General features: G+C 37.3%; 1 protein-coding gene across 2 annotated transcripts; it reads right to left on the bottom strand.

The window, feature by feature from the left end:
• Positions 1–3,486: 3,486 nt before the first annotated feature.
• Positions 3,487–9,961, bottom strand: LOC104211952 (vesicle-associated protein 2-2-like). 2 transcript variants are annotated; one of them, XM_009761104.2, is made up of 11 exons: positions 9,664–9,950; positions 9,507–9,568; positions 9,022–9,130; positions 8,640–8,710; positions 8,467–8,548; positions 6,500–6,615; positions 6,210–6,389; positions 6,019–6,120; positions 5,297–5,461; positions 4,165–4,242; positions 3,487–3,802 (listed from the first exon to the last, which is right to left on the bottom strand). In XM_009761104.2, the coding sequence occupies exons 3-11, from the start codon at positions 9,068–9,070 to the stop codon at positions 3,689–3,691; spliced, it is 957 nt and encodes a 318-aa protein (XP_009759406.1). In that variant the 5' UTR covers positions 9,071–9,130; positions 9,507–9,568; positions 9,664–9,950; the 3' UTR covers positions 3,487–3,688. The 2 variants fall into 2 exon arrangements, with proteins under 2 accessions (XP_009759406.1, XP_009759405.1); XM_009761103.2 differs by having other exon boundaries at positions 9,507–9,961.
• Positions 9,962–22,738: the final 12,777 nt, after the last annotated feature.

Raw genomic sequence — 22,738 nt, 5'->3', positions numbered from 1 at the left:
CGTATTTCAAAAAAGGGTCCCGATATCTCTCATATTTTCTTCACCGATGACATCATACTTCTTTCTAAAACCAATACACGAAGTTGTCATGCTATTATTGATGTTATCAATCATTTTAATCAAAACTCGGGCGAAAAAATCAACTTCCAAAATTCTAAGATCTTTTTCTCAAAAAATTGCTCTGATTCAACTAAAAATTTTGTGCTGCAATCATTTGCAATGAAGGAAGGCCAGTCTTTTGGCAAATATTTAGGCTTTCCCAAATTTCACAATAGACCACGTAAGACTGATTTTCAATTCATACTTGACAACTTTAAATGTCGTCTAGCTGGATGGAAGACCAAATTCTTGACTAAGGGCGGAAGAACTGCTTTAATAAAATCTACACTCAATTCCCTCTCCAATCATGTCATGCAATATATCGATATTCCCACAAACATAATTAACAAAATGGAGCATTACCAAAGAAACTTTTTGTGGGGTACCACTGATACACGGAAAAAGTTACATCTTATTAAATGGGAGCACATTACCACTCCTGCAGTAAAGGGGGGGATTAAATATCCAAAATCTAAGAACTAAGAATAATGCTTTGTTAGCAAGCCTAGCTTGGAGGATCTTTCAGAAACCACAAGCTCTTTGGGCTAAGACTCTCTTAAATAAATATCTCCCACTAAAATCATTAGCTAATTGCTCATTGACTTGGCGTAATATTTTAAAAGGTTGGAATCACTGTCAATTGGGTATCCAGTGGAGAGTGGGGACAGGGAACCATATCAAGTTGTGGATTGATCCATTGCTTAAATCAGGAACATCTTTGCGATCCATGTTTATAGGACCACTGCCACAGTTTCATGACAAAGTTCCACTCTCTCACGTACTCACTCATCAGGGATGGAACTGGGCAAATTTTCCGTTTGAAATTACTGCGGACATAAAAACCACTGTCAATAAACAACACCTCTCTAACTATACACAACAACAAGATCAACTCTTTTGGGCACTTACAAACAATGGACAATTCACTGTGCAAACTATGTATAAGGAGCTAGCTAATAATACCCAACTCCCTATCACAACAAACAATTTCAAATGGATTTGGGCACTGCCAATCCAGCCAAAAATCAAAACATTCATTTGGCTATTACAGCATAATAGGCTTCCCACGCGCCACTACCTCCATTATATAGGCATATCTGCAATACCATCTTGTCATATCTGTCCAGAGTTCAGACACACCAGAAACTATAAGTCATATATTCCTCACCTGCTTTAATGCTCAACAATATTGGATTTCGATAGGGCTGAGTGACTACATTTGTAAACTCTCGCACATAGGCCCCACAAGTCAATGGTTACATAAAATAATTTACTCCAACCTTCTCCAACTTCCCCATAAAGTTAACACACACACTTTTTTGTCACTAAGCCTTTGAAATATCTGGACTACTAGAAATAAGATTCTATATGAACACACTTCGCTAAAACCAAGTCCACATCTAGTTTTAAATCAAACTATTGAGTTCGCCTATATGGCAGCATCACAACATACGCACCATAAAAAAGTTCTTCTGAACCTTAAATGGATACCTCCGAAGCCTAACTATTACAAATTAAACACGGATGAGGCAGCATCTTCCGAAACAGATACTGATGGAATTGGAGGAGTAATTAGAAACCACTTAGGCGCTTGGATGGTGGGCTTTGCTGGCCAGGTCCCACGTGTACATTGTATCACTGCAGAGCTGCATGCACTCATAAAGGGGCCAAGTCTCGCTTTGCAAATGCAACTAATTCCGTTGGAAGTTGAAACTGATGCGCAGGAGGTAATCATACTTTTAGATACAGATAATTCTAAGTACACTAACCTAATTTGTGACTGCAGGCACCTCCTCAGGATGCTACATGATCCACCAGTTCGACATGTGTACAGGGAACAAAATGGAATAGCAGACCAACTTGCAAAGCTAGGAAGTAGGATGCAAGATCAGGTTATGCTGCAATTTTTTGTTAAACCACCGCTTATTGTATCGGCTCAACTGTAGGCAGATCAAATGGGAACAACAATTCAACGTCTAGTATCTATACAAGATGCACAACAAGTTACTTCTCACGATAGGAAAACATGTTTTGTTAGTAACCGTGTAGCTAATGAGGTTGTTGCCAATACTGTTTTGGCAATAGATAGGATAGCAACGGCCTCTATTATTGATAATGTATTTAGTGCTAGTATAAATACTATGGTGCACGAGCACCAATTCCCTGTAAGCAACTTTTAATTTATGCAAGTCATCTTTTATACCAAAAAAAAGAAGAAGAATAAACTGTATCTTTTAATATATAATATTTTAATATGAATTAATTAATAATGATTCAATCTCAATTTTTGTTTGACCAACTCATCTCAGTAAATCAAAAATTAAGGATTTGTTCCATTACTAATGTAATAAAACAATGAATATGAGACGTAACAATATCATTTGTAACAAATGTTTTGTTGATAAATAGAAAATCGGACTGGTCAGATACGATATTATTTTAGCAAGTTATCCTAATAAAAAAATTCTCATACCAGAATAGGAGCAGCAAATTAGGAGTATGTTTAGGGAAGAATCGGTTACATAGTACTTATGTGAATGAGTTTATCCAGAGCAAACGTACATCGATCTGTATAACCACCTCATTTAAAAGTTCCATAAGCTAGGGTGTACTGTTTAATCAATACTATCTTTAACGCTGAAACCAATTAGTCTCAGCTTCTTCAACAGCTCCCCGACTGCACTCTTTACCTATACGAATCGATCCTTTTTTGGTGTGTGGAAGGATTTTGATGTAAACATTAATATAAAACTTATGGAATACGGCCGAGGCTTTTGGTTTGTTAGAAAAAGTACAGGATAACCAATAGGACAAAATCATTAAGGGATAAACGGCATCAACCGTGGTTTTTAGAGAGGAGAAAGCGAGCAGAATAAATTAAAGATGAAATTCACCTACACTCTGATCTCTCTTATTGAATTTGCACACTAATCACTGCTAGTACAAACATATAATACTAGGGATTATGTAGAGGTAATATAAGTGCTGCAATGGCGAAAAAGTGCTTATCAAGAAAATATTTCCATGATAGAAAAGCCTTTCTGATCTTTCCTGGTAAGTATGTTTCACCAAATTAAAGAAAAAGAAAATGCAAACATTTTTTTTTCCATTGGTATTCACAAGTGATCGCCAAAAACCTCCCGTATGTCAATGTCGACCCTCCACTACTATCACATGCACAACCAAATCTTCTTTGCATATAAATGTAAACGCATTCTCACAAAATCCACCAACAAAATCAGCACTATCAGCAAAAGGATATTCCAACCCCTCCCCCTTGCCCCCTCAGTCAGGTCTCACAGAAAAAAAAAATGCTGGGATGGTGTAGCCGCCAACATCCCCAAACAACTGCAGGGATGGCGCAGGCTCATGCTATGCGTGCAGACATAGAGCGAGGGGGAGATTATTACATTTTATTCCATCCAAAACAGCATTTACAACGCTAGATATACTCCATTACTAGTCAGTACAACAACATATCTGATCCCCAGCTTTAGATAGAGTAGATAGGGCTTTATGAAGGAAAAACTGTCTACCAAGATATAGACACAGTAGCCTTTCAGTCATAGCAGCGTATTAAATGCTTCAATCAGTAATGCAAAAGGTAACCGAACACCATGCTAATAAAGGCTACAGTAACTACATACAGGAGAGGGAATCCAACCCGGACTTTTCTTCCGCCTTTTTTACTTGTCAACATGACCTGCAAAGCATATCACCACAAAAAGAACACGAAAACAGGGTTAACTAGGGACACTTCTTATTGAGACATGGATAGGTGTGTCGTGACAGAAATAAAAATTTCTCCCTTCCTCACTCCGACTGTGCACATTTTGTAAGACTTAAATGGATTGGACCAATCAAAGGCAAGAACAATTTGCTTGAGCTAAAGCCAGACTAACATGAACTCGGACAAGTTATGCAGCATTCTGGATATTGTTAACCCAATAGAGATTTAGTTAAGATAGCATCCCAAAATTTTTAGGACTTCTACTGATGTCATGATCTTAATCTAATAATATTAACAAAAAATTGTATAACCCATATTGCAACAAATGGAATTACCAATTCTCTTTGTAAGCTCTCTCTTTCTTGAGCAACAAACTTCCTCTCCTCCGTTAGCCTAGAGATGGTGTCTTTGGCCTGCAAGAGGGTAAAAGAGAGTGAGAAACAGCACTACCTCTAACAATTACGGACACTAAAACTAATCAACTCATGCTTGAAAAAAATTCCATCTGCGGAACTCTTATCGAATGCTCCAGAAGACTAGAAAAATCATCAGCGGTAAAGGTCTTTAACAAGCAGTTGATTTAGTTTCTAGTTTTATCCTTGAAACAGAAAAATGACTAGATAATGCCTCAAATCAAACATAAACCTTTTCATAGGTGGACCAACTTGACCAATAAATCCAAAACTCTTACAAACCAAAACCCTATGCTTAAATGAGGCACACTTAATAAAAGAAACTCATTTTTCCTGAATCCCTTTTGAAATTCCATAAGGTTGATCTTACTCCTGGAAATACTTTGAACCTCATCATGTACTGGACATCAAATATGATGAAAGTGTTTCTACAAGAGCGACGATTATCAAGATTCTGCTAGGAAGAAACCACCCTGCAGGGAGTCTGTTTTCTGTCATAAGTTGATTCCCCAGGGCACATCTCTTTATGGAATGGAAGTTCTGGGCCATTAAAGTCCTCTTAAAAAAAAGAGATAATGGAAAAATTAAGAATAAATCAAAAGCTTCTATGGAACTGTTTCAAAGTTTACCAGGAAAAATCTATTTTATGTGGATCACAAGGAATTAGAGGGATCCTGTCATTAAGAGGAAACTTTGCAGAATACAGCACCTAGTCTGATGTTCTAGAGGCCATTAGAGGAAAAGCAGACTCTGGTGCTGAAAACATTCTGGAATTGTGAGTCAGTCATTTGTTGGAAGTGACTCAGCATATTTTTGTACGTTCCTTACATCCCCTTGCTTGATTGATGTAAGGTATGAACTGATTCTTCTTCATTAATGAGTGGCTTCTTTCTATTTTATTTTTGGAAAAGGAGTGGCTTCTTTTTGAAATGTAAAAATTATATTTACTTACAAGGCAAATGCTATTTCATGACAGAACAAAGTTGTTTCAAATGCAATTGACACAAAAAAAAAAAAAAGAGTAAAAGAAAAAAGAAAGGTAAAAATTTCTGACCTCACTTAATTTTCGTTCAAGTTCAATTATTTTGTACTTCATGCTCTCAACATCCTTGACTAATTCCATCTCTTCTCCATGTTTCCTCGTCTCCAACTGCACATGCTTTTCTTCTGTTTGCATGTTGGTATTTTCCTTTTTGAATTCCTTCACATTCTCATCCAGCTGGAGAAAGCAGATAGGTATAACATATTACCAGAAAATGTAACTCAAGGTTCATCAAATAGAATAAAACATTGGAAAATTATCTGAATCAACTGGAACTGTTGAAATTACTGAGAATTAATCTAGCTATACGTTAGTATATTCTACATTCATTCTGTGTGTTTAGGTTAATAATATAGAATATTCTTCATAGTTCTGTCAAAATTAGGAATCTCAAGATTTAAGTAATTTTCCTTATTTAGTAACTTTCTTTATTTATGTGCAGTCTAAACTTGTACAGAACTCCTATGTAAGGAGCCTTCTCGTATATTGTGTACAACCAATTTAAGACATATTTGCTTTTTCTAATTTCTCTAGATTTCAGATGGTTCAGAGCCTCTACAATCGTGGTAGACCTAAGTAACAACCATCATCTGGTAGGGGATGTTATGCATCCTGCTTGGCCGCAGTTTTAGAACCAAGCGCCAAATTGACATATACGATAAAACTTTCCAATACTCATTGGTATTTTTTATCTATAACCAGTCTTTAAGTTCTGGTTCGGAATAATAACTTACTTCTTGCGGTGGATTTCGATTTGCACGGGGGGTTACTTGATCTCTTGTGAACGAATCTTCGAAAAATCCACCACTGTGGCTGTGTACTCCATTGACATCTCTCTGAAAATGATTACTATTATTTAGCTAGACGGAATTACATATCAAACCACATGGTCGCCAGATTCTGGTTTCTGAAGAATACTACTTACTTCTTGCTGTCCACTGATATTTTCGTTACCATGTACTTCATCTTTTCGCGGTGAATCTTTGTAACTTGGAAGATCACTATGTACACCATTGATTGGTGATAAAACAGGCGAACTGGGTGGACTGACAAGGATCACTCTCATCTTATTTTCTTGAACATACTTGCCATCATCTTTGGAAAACTACAATCAAAGCAGTCAGAAATTGCATCAGAATGCAAAAGTCAACAGCGTCTAGTTTAGCCTTGAATGACGGCTACCTAAAATGATAGAATAGTCCATCGAGAATATACCATGGCTGATGTAATATCCTCCTCAACAGTCTCCTCTGCCACAACAGTGCTTTGAACTAAGAACTTGTCCTTGCATGCCATATCAGGAGGAGGTGCCTTTTGTGCCTGCATGGTTACTACATAAATAAGATGTGTTAAAGATCTTACAGCGGCGCCTATGATAAATTTATTACTATGGCTAACAGAAACAGCATATCCAGTTAGCAGATCATCGTAATAAGATTTTTCACTCTACTAGGGAGACTTGTCACGTCATTGTCAGTGATATGTATATCGTTTTTAAACAGGAAAACTTCTTGCAGAAACAGTCTGTATTAAAGATGATCAAAGCAGGTATATCACAAGTTACAGGTTGAATTATACTTGAGCGAAGAGGAGACTCTATTCCAAAAATTATGCTCATGCATCATCATCAGTTAACAAACAATATAAGATGCAAAAATAAGTGAATGTTTCAATATACTAGCATGAAGACATTACCTAACCCATACCCATGATTGAAAGTGTTAAAAGGAAACAAAGTAGTCCTAAAATCATATGACGGCAAGTTGTCTCGAAAGATCTATGATCACTCAAAATCAAAATCCATGCAAGAGCAAGAAAGTGACTATCTCTTGGAGCTTTAAGAGACTATTTCCAAAAATGCATGCTTCTTCGAACTAAAGAGCACAATTACATAGGAGACAAAATTTACCTAACATACCAATGTGGCTTATAACATCAAAAACATTACTAATTTTGCTATCCAATGTACAACCATTATAGACCTTCATCCAGACAAGTGCTCATATTGAAAAGGTTTTAACTATGCTGAAGTGCGAGCCTATCTCCAGAGTATAGTGTACGAGCAAAGCCATGCAATGAGCTACTTCTTGTACCAAGAATCAGAGGCGGACCCAGGATTTGAGTGCGACGAGGGCACCACCGATTTTAGATATGCAAATTACTAGCGACAAAGTTCAACATACAACTCTTTGAAAACGTAATAATTATGATATCAACAAAATACAAATTCAATTTTGCCGAATATCATTAATTTGATACTAATATAAAAAATATATATCATCCGCTCATACTGGAACTCGACGCATTAATATGTGAACTTTGCAAAATTTTAAACTGTAAGTAAATTCTTATATAGAATATCCCAATGTAATTCTTGCTAATCAGATATGAGTTAAATGTTTAGGTATCACAAATTAAAGTTGAGAAAGTATATCTTGCTGATGCATAGAAAACCATAAGCCGCTTGTGAATTTTCATATGGAAGAATCGCATAGGATATTGTCCAAGTTATTTTATATTTTACAATCTTCAAAAGGTAAACTTTATTAGCCATTGTGTGGATCCAACTGCACTCCATTCTTGTAAGAAAAATATTTACTTTTTACCATGCTTAGTTCTGTAATTTACCTCTCAGAAAAATAGGAGATAAAACTTTTAAAGTAAGAAAAAGTTCTAAGCAGAGAGTGAGGGAGGGATTGAAAAAGAATAAAATAAAGTTACTATTATGTACTAGTAATAAACTAATTCAGAAAAGATAAAAAAAAAATACTAATTAACTAGTATGGGAGTAGTAAGTATCCTTCAATTAACAAAAAAAAAAGTAACCCCAAAAAAAGAAACAGAAAAGAACAAAAAGGTAAGTTGCTAGATGGGTTTCGCACCCAGGTAAATGGGTACGCAAAAGAAATTTCACAATCCCCCAAACTAGTTTTCCCATTTGCCTTTTATGTTTGAGGGGGCCAAGGAAAATATATAAGGGGTCCTTAGTGTATATATAAATATATATAATAAATGTATATAGGATTTTTGCCGAGACTAACGGGGTCCCGTGACCCTCAACCCCCATGTAGGTCCGCCTCTGCCAAGAATACTAGTCGAAGAAATTTAATTGATTTGCTATACATTTATCACATTCAAAACATAAACAAGGATATGCTGCCATCACGAAGAATTCTTCTTACCAGTAAAATCACAGGATAACCTGGGCTTAATAATTCCCGTATTGGGTCGAACACAATATTTCTTTGGACTAGTAGTCTTGACCTGTTATAAACTCCACGATGATACTAATCAGCCTCTATCTGAATAAATATAATTCCAAAACAGTACTTTACTGAAAAGAAAAACATCTTACCTTAAAAGCAACATGATTTTGGGACTTATTTATTAGACGAATAGTGCAAGAGCTTTGCTTCTTCGGTTCAACTACAAGAAAAAGGCCAATATAACTAATATCAGTTCAGTTATTACATCCTTCTCAGAATTTATACAGCAATTCACTAGACCATAACAATACTAACAAATTTAGTAAATGCATAAATCGAACCAAAAGCCTCCGCCTCATTTATCAAAAACTCTTGTTAGAATAATTAAATCTGTGTCTTGTCCATACGAAAGCTTCAGTTTGATTAAGTTGTAGCATGATAGCATTGCTCAAAGTCACTATTTTTTTTTTGCCAAACATACATACATCAGACACAATTAAGCAGCATTAAGTGGAACATAGAAGTGCGTACATATGAACTTGAGTTCCCGAGGTACAATTTCCACAAGCTCGAAATTCATGGCTATTTCTTTATCTCAAAATTCAACTGAAAACACACCAATTGTAGCAGATATCACCTCCTGCAAGCAAACGAAAAACAAAGTAGCTAAAACATTGAGTAATATTTAAATCTACAATATGCACGCATCTAAAAGTACCTAACTACAAGAAGATGCGCAATAAAACTAACTATTATAGCATGAATCCTAGTAAAATCTGATAAATATTGCCAGAATCATAACCAAAAAAACGAATGATAATTATTAAATACAGATAAATTAGTGATATTCAACAAATTGAAAAAGTTGACCGGCGATTTCATCTCGGAAAGTGCAAGCATGATTAAATCACGCTCACGAGTCCGCGTGGATAATGACACATACATAACATATAAATAATGAACAAAGAACGACATCGTATTGGAAATCGGAATTGAGAGAGAGAGAGAGCGCTTACCGGAGCTTCAAATGGCGAAGGCGACGAGGAGAAGAGAATTTAATGAGACAGAAACGAATGCCCTGTTTTTTTGAAGATGAAGAAGAAAAAGGGATGTAGAAATTAAAATGGGTTTGTGTAGGAATCTTGGAATTGAATAGCGTAAAAGTGCCGTTACTTTCGGTGGTTAAAGCTCCTCATCCTCATCCTCATCCTCTTCTTCTTCTCATGTATGTATCAATGTGCCATCTCTCTCTCTACAAATAAAGTACTATAAACAAAGGATTGCAGAGAGAAAGGAGCGTGCATGTATATGTATGTTATAAATCGATGAACCCTAGAAAATCAATATATGAATGTGTGTGTGTGTGAGAGAGAGAGAGAGAGGGAATTTTTGGTTGTTAGGTGTGATCAGAAGCACAGAACAGAAGGGACAGAGAGAGAGAAAGAGTACCGGGAAGTGTGTAAATGGGTTCACCGAAAGGATCGGAAGTGGGGCTTAAGTTTTGTTGAATCGAACCGTTGGACTGGACCGGCTGTCTCTGTCTGTAGATTCTAAACTAGACTATGATAACACTCGTATACTCCGTCATATTTACGCCAACACCCTAAATATATTGAATACACTTTTATTTACCATTATAATTTGCTTATAACTATTTTTACCTTAGTTCATTACTCGCTCGTGTCCACGGTAAGTGATCATTTTATTTTTTTTTATTTTGAATCAAAATAAAAATTTATTTATATAATCAAGAAAAAATTAATTTTACTCTTTCAAAATTTGTCCTTATTTATATATTTTAATATATCAGTGTAACAATTAATTAAGATTAATTTAATGAATACATTTTTATATCTAGGAGTTCGTATTTTCTTAATAGATGTGTTAAAGATAAATGTTCACTTATATGGAGCGGAGGGAGTACTATTTACTACTATTACAAAAGAATGAAGGCCTAATGCGAAAAGGAAATCAATTCTTTTGTTCAATTAATATTCAATAAATTCACTAAAATTATGATCAGTGTAATACCAATGATTTTGCCCAAAGAAAGTAAAATATTTTATGATAACTAATCATTAAATCTTGTAAGTTAGAACAAAATATTTGATAATAATGGGAAAATATAGAAATATTTTAATAACAATCAATTAGCCCGACACTTAGCTAATCTAAATTTTTAATCCATCCAGCTTGCATACTTATGTCTTAAAGACATGTAGTGATATGTGGAAAGGTCATTAGGCATATACACCATACCCAAAATGCCACAAGCAAGAAACTCATCAAAGAAAAAACAACTTTAATTCATATTGTTTACATTAATATTTAGAGGAATAGTAAAGTACAATATGAAGCAAATCTAATTATATAAATGTAGTAATGCAAAAAATAGGCATAACAATACCACAAATCATTACAAAATGATTTGAACACTATAGTTTGAAGAAAATACAATAGTGTTGCATTTAAATAGTCTTGACTATCAGGAAAAATATTTTTACGTATACACAAAGAATACCCCACATGAAGATACACATAAGAAATTGTGGTAATTCATAAGCCTCAACTACAAATTTTCTTATCCGTATTTGATAGTTCATTCTAACAAGTCTAATCAATGCATATCTTCCTAGGAAATTATGTGCAAACTTGACTAATTAACTATTTTTCTTTATCAATAAGATCATTGGTTCAAGGACTACACAAGATTTATTCTAAATAAAATTTATTTTTATGAATATTTATATAATCAGTCACATGCAAATGAAAAGATCTAGAAAAAAATTCATAATTAAAATAAGATATAAACGAATTAAAAAAATTATAAACGATTATTAGCATTTGCGGAGTACGCATACCTATGTAATTCCTAATGGGATAAATAGGACGATGATACAAGTTTTAGCATTATTATAAAATGAGTAATATATGGATAAAGAATTTTTAATTGTTCGAAAACTATCATATATAAATTACGTAATAATTAGCACAAATATATATGCAACACACTTGCTCAAGTGCTTGTGAAAAAATTGAACAAATAAACGTCTTTCCTGTAACACTACTTTTCTATTCTTCAAATAAACGTCTTTTCTGTAACACTAAAATAAACGGGAGGAAATCACAATCATACAGTCAGGGGCGGACCTAGTGCATAGACTACGGGTTTTCGGGAACCCAGTAACTCTTGCGTAGACCCTGTATTTATACTAAGAAATTCACTAAATATTAGTAAATATCTAACTGTAAACCCAGTATTATTGCATATTAATATGAAATTATGGTAGGAACCCATAAGCCTCAAATCTTGGATCCGCCTCTATGACAGTGGACCCAAAACCCCTAAACATGACCTAATATTATCATATTAGAATTTTGGGAATTCTTAATTTTGTTGTCTTAATTAATTTGAACTATTAATGATGTCGTACCTTTTAGTTTTCTATTTCTTTAGACATTTTTCACACAAAAAGGGGAAGAAGTGTTTAATATCAACTTGTTAGACAAACAAATGAGCGAACATCGGAGCTCAACATTATGTTTACTATTTGGAAATTGATGACACCAAATAATATGAAAAGAAAGGTTTTTTTTCTCATTAGCCTAAAAAAGAAGTAGCAAAGATAATATCGCTACCAACGTAACAAACATTAATTAATGTTATTGTTCTTTCTTTTCTTTTTCTTAACCTCATACATTTTTTCTAAAGTAAACGAAAAATAAATAGATAATGATTATTCAAAACTGATATGTATATGTGTCTAATTTTGGTACAATTGGTGAATGATCAACTTGAATGTCAGAAGCAAATTGTTGGGACTTATCTTAGAGGTTGTTTGGAAAGCCACCTTAGAAATGTATTTAGGTATAATTGAGTATAATTACACAGTTTAGCATGTTTGTTTGGCCAAGTAATTATTTGGTCAGTATGAAATTGAGTGTAATTGGAGGAGTGTAATTACACTCTGCAATTCTCAAGGGGAGGTGAGAATTGGTGGTAATTACACTGTGTAATTGCAAGGTGCTTTTTACTTTTTTTTTCTTTTTTTTTTTTATTTTAATTTATTTTTTTATAACTTTTTATTTCTATTATTTTCATTTTTTAATTTTAATTCTTTTGAAATTCTAAAATATATTTTTCTTTGTACATTATTTATCTTTTATTTCTCTATATTTACTTCTTGTGATTTCATGTAATTGCTTTTTTTATTTTTATTTTATTATTCTATTTTTTAAAACTACACCTCCTAATATTAAAAATAATGAGTCATTAATAAACTTGACATATAATGAGTGATATAATTAAAGTGGAATTTCGTTGTTGAATGTGGTTATAAACTTATTATGTTTTCTAATTATTAAGTTGCACTGGAACTTACTATTATTATGTTGGAATTTGACATATGTTAAACTTTTTTTTTGAATTTTGAAATTCTGTTATATTCATGGTTTCAATTTACATGTTTTAGTAGTATTGACTCGCATGGCATGTTGTTCACTTTTTAGTTAGAATTAATAGATTAGTTTTGTCAAATATTTGAATAATGTTATGGCATTATATTTGTAAATATTAATTTATTTTATCAAACATGAATTCCATAATGTTCTTACAAAACATATATTTTATTTTTGTAAGTATCTAAACTAAATATTATTAATTTTAAAAAAAAATATATATTATTTTTACAATATTAGTTATAAATATATGATTACTAAATTAATGTAATTCACAAAAAATATACATCTTAAATACAAAATATAATATCATTTATACTTATAAAAATTTATAGGCATAAATTTATTATATTAACTTTTAAGTTTTGATAATTACTTAATTTAAAATTTAATCTAACTGTGTAATTACACTTGTGCAATCAAACAATGAAATGGTAATTACACTATAGTTACATTATGATAAACAAATATGTCATCATAATTATATAACTGTGTAATTACTAAAGTGTGTAATTACTACTCTAATAATTACACCAATTTCAATTATAGGGTGACTTTTCAAACAAACTCTTAATGTGGAACTCAAAAAGGTAGGGGAGTACAAAATATAACAGGAAAAGTTATCAATCACACATTGCCAATACGTCTTGTTTATTTAATGCTGTAAAGCAACAGTTATCCGTAAAGCAATTGATAATAGACCTTAAAGTTATACATTTATTAAATATAATATTTTTTCACCATAATAAAATTATTGATATTCAACAAATATAACAGAGTACGTACAGAAAATCATACATTCCATTGCCTTCTTCTTCTCATTTCTCAAATTGTCCTACAACCTTTTCGTCAGTTTCTAAATTCCAATAAGCAAATATACAAAACAACAGAAATATATATACTATGTTGGAGTTGTGGATCGGACCTATTCCTAATTAGGTTTGGTTGGACATGAAAAGTAGAAATTTAAAGAATGTTACATCATAACTCATAAAATTCTTGCTAATATATATTTCTAACCAGTTAGTAACAAATGATCAAGCAAGAGACATATATTATTTAGTTCGAATTTTGTCTGATACAAAAGAATATAGGATTTTTGATCATTGAGATCGAATTTTGTCTGATACAAAAGAATATAATCAAGATTGCTCATGTCCAAAAGATAAAGGTAGCAGAGATGAGGATATTAAGATGGATGTGCGGGCACACCAGATTAGATAGGATCAGAAATGGAGTTATTCACGACAAGGTGGGTGTGACCCCTATTGAGGACAACATGCGGGAAACGCGACTTAGGTGGTTTGGTCATGTGAGGAGGAGGAGCACGACGCCCCGGTGAGGAGGTGTGAGAGATTGACATTGGAGGGCCTACGGAGAGGTAGAGGTAGGCCAAAGAAGAGGTGGGGAGAGGTGATTAGGCAAGACATGGCGCAACTTCAGCTAACCGAGGACATAGATAGGAAGGTATGGGGGTCGAGGATTAGGGTTGTAGAGTAGGCAGTTTAGAATATTCATAACAGTAGTATTAGCACGCAATCTCGCTTTCTGTTGGTAGTAGATTTTTATAACTAACCATTGTTTCTTTCATTGTTGTCGTCTTATTATCTAGTTGTTTTTATTCTGCTTTTATATGGCTTCTTGGTACTGTCCCTTCTCGATCTATATTTTTATTAATGTGTGCTTATGTTTTTTCCTAAGCCGGGAGTCTATTGGAAATGACCTCTCTATCCTCACAAGATAGAAGTAAGGTTTATGTACACACTATCCTCCCCAGATCCTACGGTGTAGGATATTACTGGGTATGTTGTTGTTGATCATTTAGACATTAACCTAAGCATATGAATTGGCCAGTGTTAAAATTCTCCAATATTTCCAATAATTTTTTTTAACTACTTGTTAACGTGCTTTAAATAAAAGTAGATATTAGTTTTTAAAAAAATTTAAGGGCTCTTATTCAAGTTTGATTTTAGGTCACCAAACTTATTGAACAGCCCGCATAATTTGTGAACTTTGTGTTCCCACTTTGCAGCATTCTAATAGTCCCTTCTGTATGATTGTCTTTTCAATATTGTCTCTTTGACCATATTTTTGAGCTGAAAACCAAAAAATAAAGCAAATAATTTGAAAAAGTTTCCTTTGATTGAGACTTTTTGTGTCGTGGTGCTTACATTAACCTAATCCTTTAACCAAAATTCAAAATGTTCCTACCAAAAATTATTTTAACTTTTCACCAAAGGAAAGGACAAAACAAATTTTTTGTGCCTAATATAACCTTTTCCTATGTTATAAGTTCGCCTCTTGAAAGTGACTCTTTTTTGCATTGGTACGGTCAAAGATCACTTTAGCCTGCGGCTGAAGTTATTTATACTCGGTAATTATGAAAGTGTTTAAAATTTATACATTTTTTGTATATAATATACATAAATATAAATAATACTAATAACATATTTTTTAATTATTATTTTAAAAGCGGCTATACGGTATCATTTTTTCCTATTGAGTATACCCAAATTGGATTCAATATTTGGGCTCAAGTTCAAATTAACTTGATATTAGTAATAGAGAATTGTGAGTAGAGAAAATAAGGATCTAGGACAAGAATATTATACAAGATACTTAAATGATTACTTCAATTGAAAAAATACGTTAAAAAATAATCGTATTTTACTATGAATTTGCTTCATTATTACTTATCTTGATTTTGCTCTTTTATTTTTAGAATTCAAGTTAGTAACTTTTATTTTTTTCTTTTCTTAGTTTTGAATCGAAAATATAAGAGTTGAGTAAATCAAAAATATAAAGAAGGTCCATGGAAGGTGTGTATTGGTCAAAATCTGACCACCACAATCAGGTTGTCTAACACCCCACCTCAGTAACTAGGCAATGAAAGTTAATAGAGTCCACTCCATTTCTCCTCTGTGGCATCCGACGAATCGAAAAAAGTAACGCCTAAAAACACTACCAGGACACATAAGCGACGAGAAAGCGTCGAGTCAAATAAAGGGTAAAGGGGCCTCGACTATACATAGCCAGAAAGAGCTCTCGATAAGGGGGGTTTATCCATTTTCTTTCGAAAAAAGGAAAACAAAAAGCCCTTTTCCTGTATCCTAGAAAACGGGGAAATGACCTCAAAGAATACATATAACTTTACTTTCTCATCGATTGATGAAAAAGACAAAGTTTAATCTCAATAAGATCAAACATGCCTATTTCGTCTCATATGCAATCATTATCACTAACGTTTCGATCCGGAATTAATTATATTTGGCTAAGATTTACCCCTTCATCTTTGATTGATTTGTTCAAGAAGATTTTAACATCTTTTGAGTCAAATAATTTGGCGCTGTCTATGGGGATTTCTTAGTGAGAATTTCCTAGTTTCTCCCATATCGAAACCCAGAAGCAAAATCACTCATCAAAGGGAGGGCGGAAGAAAAATCCAACCCGCGCGAGACACGAGAACAGTACAGAAGAGGAAGAAGAGCTAAGCCAGATCACCGGGCTCGAAAATACCTGCCCCATCAACCGTCGATATACTAAACAAATCGAACGATGTTACCGACCTGTACTCTCACATCGGACCACCGGGCGGGAATGAAGAAAATCTCACCCTCACCTCTCACCCCTTGTCCAGGCAAGCACATAAGACTCGCATGGACGAACGTATGCAGGAACATCTTGATTGAAGGACAAAAGTCGCTTCAACACAGCTGAAATATCTCCTGTCGGCAACATCTTCGAGCTGGACAACAAGAATCAGACAAGAAAACCATAAGGCGTACACAACACGAACCTAAACAAAATATCAATACCCCGTATTCACCAGCGTCACACCATCTGGTGCAAGCAATACCAAACAAACTGGAACTCCCACGAAAGAAGTCCAAATCTCCAAAAATCAGAACGACGGCGGGCTGTTATTTTGATAAATTCGAAATAAGACCCTTTAAGGCTAAGGGCCTTCGCCAAACGAAAGGAAGAGTTCGACCTGGATTGAACGACGACGGGTTGTTATTTCGATAAGTTCAAAATAACACCCTTTAAGGCTAAGGACCTTCGCCAAATGAAAGAAAGAGTTCGACCTCGATCGAACGACGACGGGCTGTTATTTTGATAAGTTCGAAATAACACCATTTTAAGGCTAAGGGCCTTAGCCAAACGAAAGGAAGAGTTCAACATCGATCGAGCGACAACGGGCTGTTATTTCGATAAGTTCGAAATAACACCCTTTGAGGCTAAGGGCCTTCGCAAAACAAAAGGAAGAGTTCGACCTCGATCGAACGACAACGGGCTGTTATTTTGCTAAGTCGAAATAACACCCTTTAAGGCTAAGGGCCTTCGCCAAACGAAAGGAAGAGTTTGATCTCGATCGAGCAACAACGGGCTGTTATTTCGATAAGTTTGAAATAACACCCTTTAAGGCTAAGGGCCTTCGCCAAACGAAAGGAAGAGTTCGACCTCGATCGAATGAAGGCGGGCTGTTATTTCAATAAGTTCGAAATAACACCCTTTTAGGCTAAGGGCCTTCGCCAAACGAAAGGAAGAGTTCGACCTCGATCGAGCGATAACGGGCTGTTATTTCGATAAGTTCGAAATAACACCCTTTAAGGCTAAGGGCTTTCGCCAAACGAAAGGAAAAGTTCGACCTCGATCAAACGACAACGGGTTGTTATTTCGATAAGTTTGAAATAACACCCTTTAAGGCTAAGGGCCTTCGCCAAATGAAAAGAAGAGTTCGACCTTGATAGAACGACGACGGGCTGTTATTTCGATAAGTTCGAAATAACACCCTTTAAGGCTAAGGGCCTTCGCCAAACGAAAGGAATAGTTCGACCTTGATCGAGCGACAACGGGCTGTTATTTCGATAAGTTCGAAATAACACCCTTTAAGGCTAAAGGCCTTCGCCAAATGAAAAGAAGGGTTCGACCTCGATCGAACGACAACGGGCTATTATTTCGATAAGTTCGAAATAACACCCTTTAAGGCTAATGGCCTTCGCCAAACGAAAGGAAGAGTTTGACCTCGATCGAACGACGACGAGCTGTTATTTCGATAAGTTTGAAATAACACCCTTTAAGGCTAAGGAACTTCGCCAAACGAAAGGAAGAGTTCGACCTCGATCGAACGACGACGGGCTGTTATTTCGATAAGTTCAAAATAACACCCTTTAAGGCTAAGGGCCTTCGCCAAACGAAAGTAAGAGTTCGACCTCGATCGAACGACGATGGGCTGTTATTTCGATAAGTTCGAAATAACACCCTTTAAGGCTAAGGGCCTTCGCCAAACGAAAGGAAGAGTTCGACCTCGATCGAGCGACAACGGGCTATTATTTCGATAAGTTCGAAATAACACCCTTTAAGGCTAAGGGCCTTCGCCAAATGAAAAGAAGGGTTTGACCTCGATCGAGCGACAACGGGCTGTTATTTTGATAAGTTCAAAATAATACACTTTAAGGCTAAGGGCCTTCGCCAAATGAAAAGAAGGGTTCGACCTCGATCGAATGACAACAGGCTGCTATTTCGATAAGTTCGAAATAACACACTTTAAGTCTAAGGGCCTTCGCCAAACGAAAGGAAGAGTTCGACCTCGATCGAACGACGACAGGCTGTTATTTCGATAAGTTCGAAATAACACCCTTTAAGGCTAACGGCCTTAGCCAACCGAAAGGAAGAATTCGACCTCGATCGAACGACGATGGGTTGTTATTTCGATAAGTTCAAAATAACACCCTTTAAGGCTAAGGGCCTTCGCCAAATGAAAAGAAGAGTTCGACCTCGATCGAACGACGACGGGCTGTTATTTCGATAAGTTCGAAATAACACCCTTTAAGGCTAAGAGCCTTCGCCAAATGAAAAGAAGAGTTCGGCCTCGATCGAACAACGACAGACCGACATTTCGATAAATTCGAAATGACATCCCTAAAGGTCAACCACCACCGGAAGAAAAGAAAAATCGGGACTCGTTAGACGAGCCTCCATCTTGCACCAAAGCCGTGAACGGTTGAAATAAAAAGTGAAGTACAAGGCAAAAAGTGAAGAAAATAACTTTTATTTATGCAAGGTCACAGTGTGCACTACCGCAACTTACATATGGCCTAGGCCAACCAAAACAAACGAACAAACGACAGTCGACAAACAAAACAAAAATAAAAATAAAAGATAACATTCTTCATTCGAAGTCATCACCACTATCATCACCGTCTCCAAGAGGTTTTCCATTACCATCATCAGCATCCCCATTAGCTTCGGGCGTAGCGCGTCCACAGTTAATGCGAGCCTCACGAGCTTTCGCCCGCGCTTCTTCATAAGCAGCCTCAGCCACAGTGCCCGCCTCCCACAAACTCTTATATATGTCCTGCTGGGCTTCAGCATAAACCTAGAGCTCATGCGTTTGGCGAGGAACGACAACGGAAGATGACTCAACCTTAGCCCGTAATCGTTCATTTTCTATCTCCAAGGCCGCGACCTGATCTTCCAGAACCGACGCCTCCTTATCAATCATGCCAATGTGGTCCTCGAGCCTCGCCTCCCTCAGGGTATTATCGCTCTCTCCGACTCCTGTTCATACTAGAGTACGCAAATGGTGTTCTCTAAAGCCGTCGCCCTTGCCAAAGCCTCAGACCAGGTTCTCTCAATGTTCTCCAAGCCAGTGACTTTGCTTTCCATCGCGGTCAGTTTTCTTATCCACTCCATGCTCATCGCCTCGACCTTGACCAAGTTTTGGTCCATCTCCGACTGCATCAACCTCAACCTACCCTGTAAACGCTCGCACTCCACCGCGACCCCCTACCCAACTCGAGTTTCTCGTCCTTAATGCGAAGTTTCTCCTTGAGTTCGCTCTTGCTGCGGATGGTCTGCATCAATTCCTGGTCCCTTTTCTCCAACTCCTCACCAAGTGCCCGATTATGGGGATCCGTCCTCAGCTGCTCGTGCATCTCGCGCATCTATCATGGTAGCGACGGTATTTCTCCAACATCTTCAAGAAACCCCTTGCCCGGATGTTGGCCTTGCTAATGCTTTCCATTTCCACCATGTATGTCTGGAAAATAGAAAGACAGGGTTAAACTAGTACTTTCGAAAAGGGCGAAAGCATAAAATGAAAACAAAATGTAACGTACCCTCAAGCCCATGACGACCACCTCGTCCCTCAATTCAGCATCAGAGACATCCCGAAGGGACTCGTTCTTAGCTTCAGAGCATAACGGGCTGAATTGCGGTACCAAATCTTCCCCCTCCGCCAAGAGATTAACGCTGGAAGGGATCTGAAGGATATGGGCCGAGCCCCCTGCATTAACTACTGAATGAGTGAGACCCTCCTCAAACATCCTAACATCATCGGGGTCCAGGTCTGACTCAGACTCATAGTCATCAACCACCACGCTTTTTACCCTTTCTGCTGCCGAAAAGGAAGCACGACCCACTGCAGAAGACGAGGGCACGCCCGAAGTCACAACAACGGCCCTAGAGGTCTGGTTCTCTACCATGACCAGGTGTTGATCATCAACAATGGTAAGGACTTCTGATTGAGACAAGACGGCGGCAGGAGTTTCTAGTTGTTGATCACGGGCACCAACAACTTTGATGGTTTGCTCCCCCCTGTGGAGGGAGCCGCAGTAATATCCCCTCCGGAGCCCATCGGGAGGGAGTCGTCCAGATGAATTACTGTTGAGGGCGCCGTCTCAAACTCTACTCTCTGTCTCTTCGATGGCCCATCTTCCTCTCCAGTAGACGGTGACTCGTCCGTTTGGCGAACGACATTGGTCGGGACCGCATCCTGGGAAGCGGCCCTCGCTGGAGTAATCAAGGCCGCAGATTCAACCAAAGCAGCCCTCGATGAAAGTCGTGCAGTGGATACTGCGATGGGGCGAGCATATGCGGCCGGATGACGAAAAGCTAGCTGAGGGGCCCCTTGCTCTCCGCACCCTCCCTGGCAACGACGAACGATACATAAGAGGCTAAACAAAAAAAGAAGAAGAGAGCATAGTAGATAAAGGCGTCTTCCCACCTGTAAGGGGCCTGCGTCCGAACCTCTCGTGAAAGGTCGACCACGTGTGAATCCCCACTGTATGGGAAGTATGGCCTCCATCCACTCACGAATCCCTTTGACGGGCGGAGGAGGCAATCTCTCAGCTGCAAAGAGGAGGAACAATTTAGTACTCTCAGGAAAACGGTCGAACATTTTACTAACTAAAGATGCAGATTTACGCGCGAAGTTCCATCTCTTGGGGAATCCCGTTGGGTCCGCCACAATGTGTTCGGTCCGCACATAAAAGTAGTTCTCATAGAAACGATGGTTGGTGCTATCATCCATCTTCACCACCAGACTCCTCGACCCCCGAGGACGCATGTGGATCATCGAACCGCAGATCAGTTGAGGAGCAAAGATGTTGAGCATATGGTCCAAAATAACCTCACGACCGACAAGTTCTGCATACTTGAGCAGCATAAGGAATAACTTGTACAGATAAGGCAAAAGCTGGGCGGGACACACTTCGTAGAAACGGAAAAAATCCACCACCAACATGGGAAGAGAAAGTATGTACCCTACAATGAAGGGGTAGGCGTTGAACACGCAATACCCGGGACAGTCGAAGTGAACTCTGTCGTTCCCCTCAACTGGCCGCATATCGACGTAACTGGGGATTCCCCACCTTTCCTTCAACTCTACAATCCCCCTTGCTCCCACGACGGAGGCGACGGGTTCCGGTTCTGCCCCGCCGTTAAAACTAAAGTTAGTTGCCTCTCTCCCTAGACGAGGCAAGATCTCCACCACTGAGGGAATCTCCTCATCCTCCGCCGCATCCGCCCATCCGGTGACCTGAACAGAACTCTCCGGTACCGGATTAGCGGCAGGAAGATTGTCGCAGGAAGAATCATCAGCCATTTTTTAGCAGAAAATGCGCCAAAGAAGCAATAAGAAGAAGGGATGAAAGATTTTCAGTGAATAAGAAGATAAGTAGAAATTCGAGGTATCAGAAAAAGCTATATCTGAAGAACTCTCTCAAGCGAAAGATGAAGTGAATCAATCAAATGACAAGTCCCCTCTATTTATAAGAGACATAAATTCCCCGAGCACGAAACCCAAGAGTCGCCATTCGAATATGATAAGGCACGAAACGTTTCAGTCTCCCAGAAATGTGTGTCATAATGGTGTTAACACGAACCAACGCTTCCGTGCCAACCGACGTTTCGATTCCGAAACCGCCGCAACGGTCCGCGAGGATTGAAAGAACGCCACCATTCTGTTAAAACCCCACAGAATGCGAACAAGGAACGGAAAGTTATAGGTCAGATTTCTCTCGACCGCGTAACGAGCATGATCCGTCCGCCGAGTCCGACATAGGACGAACCCGACAGATGGAGGGACTGACTGTATTGGTCAAAATCTGACCACCATGACCAGGTTGCCCAACACCCCGCCTCAGTAACTGGGCATTGAAAGTCAATATAGTCCACTCCATTTCTATGTGACATCCGACGAATCGGAAAGAGTAATGCCTAAAAACACGACCAGGACACATTAGCGACGAGAAAGCGTCGAGTCAAGCAAAGGGTAAAGGGGCCTCGACTATATATAGCCAGAAAGAGCTCTCGATAGGGGGCTTCTCCATTTTCTTTCAGAAAAAGGAAAACAAAAAGCTCCTTTCTTGTATCCTAGAAAACGGGAAAATGACCTCAAAGAATACATGTAACTTTACTTTCTTATCGATTGATGAAAAAGACAAAGTTTAATATCAATAAGATCAATCATGCCTCTTTCGTCTCATATGCAATCATTATCACTAAC

The sequence above is a fragment of the Nicotiana sylvestris genome, chromosome 1, assembly GCF_000393655.2.
Source record: "Nicotiana sylvestris chromosome 1, ASM39365v2, whole genome shotgun sequence".
NCBI lineage: Eukaryota > Viridiplantae > Streptophyta > Magnoliopsida > Solanales > Solanaceae > Nicotiana > Nicotiana sylvestris.
Note: the sequence above shows the minus strand (reverse complement) of the source record. Positions and strands in the feature narration are given on the sequence as shown.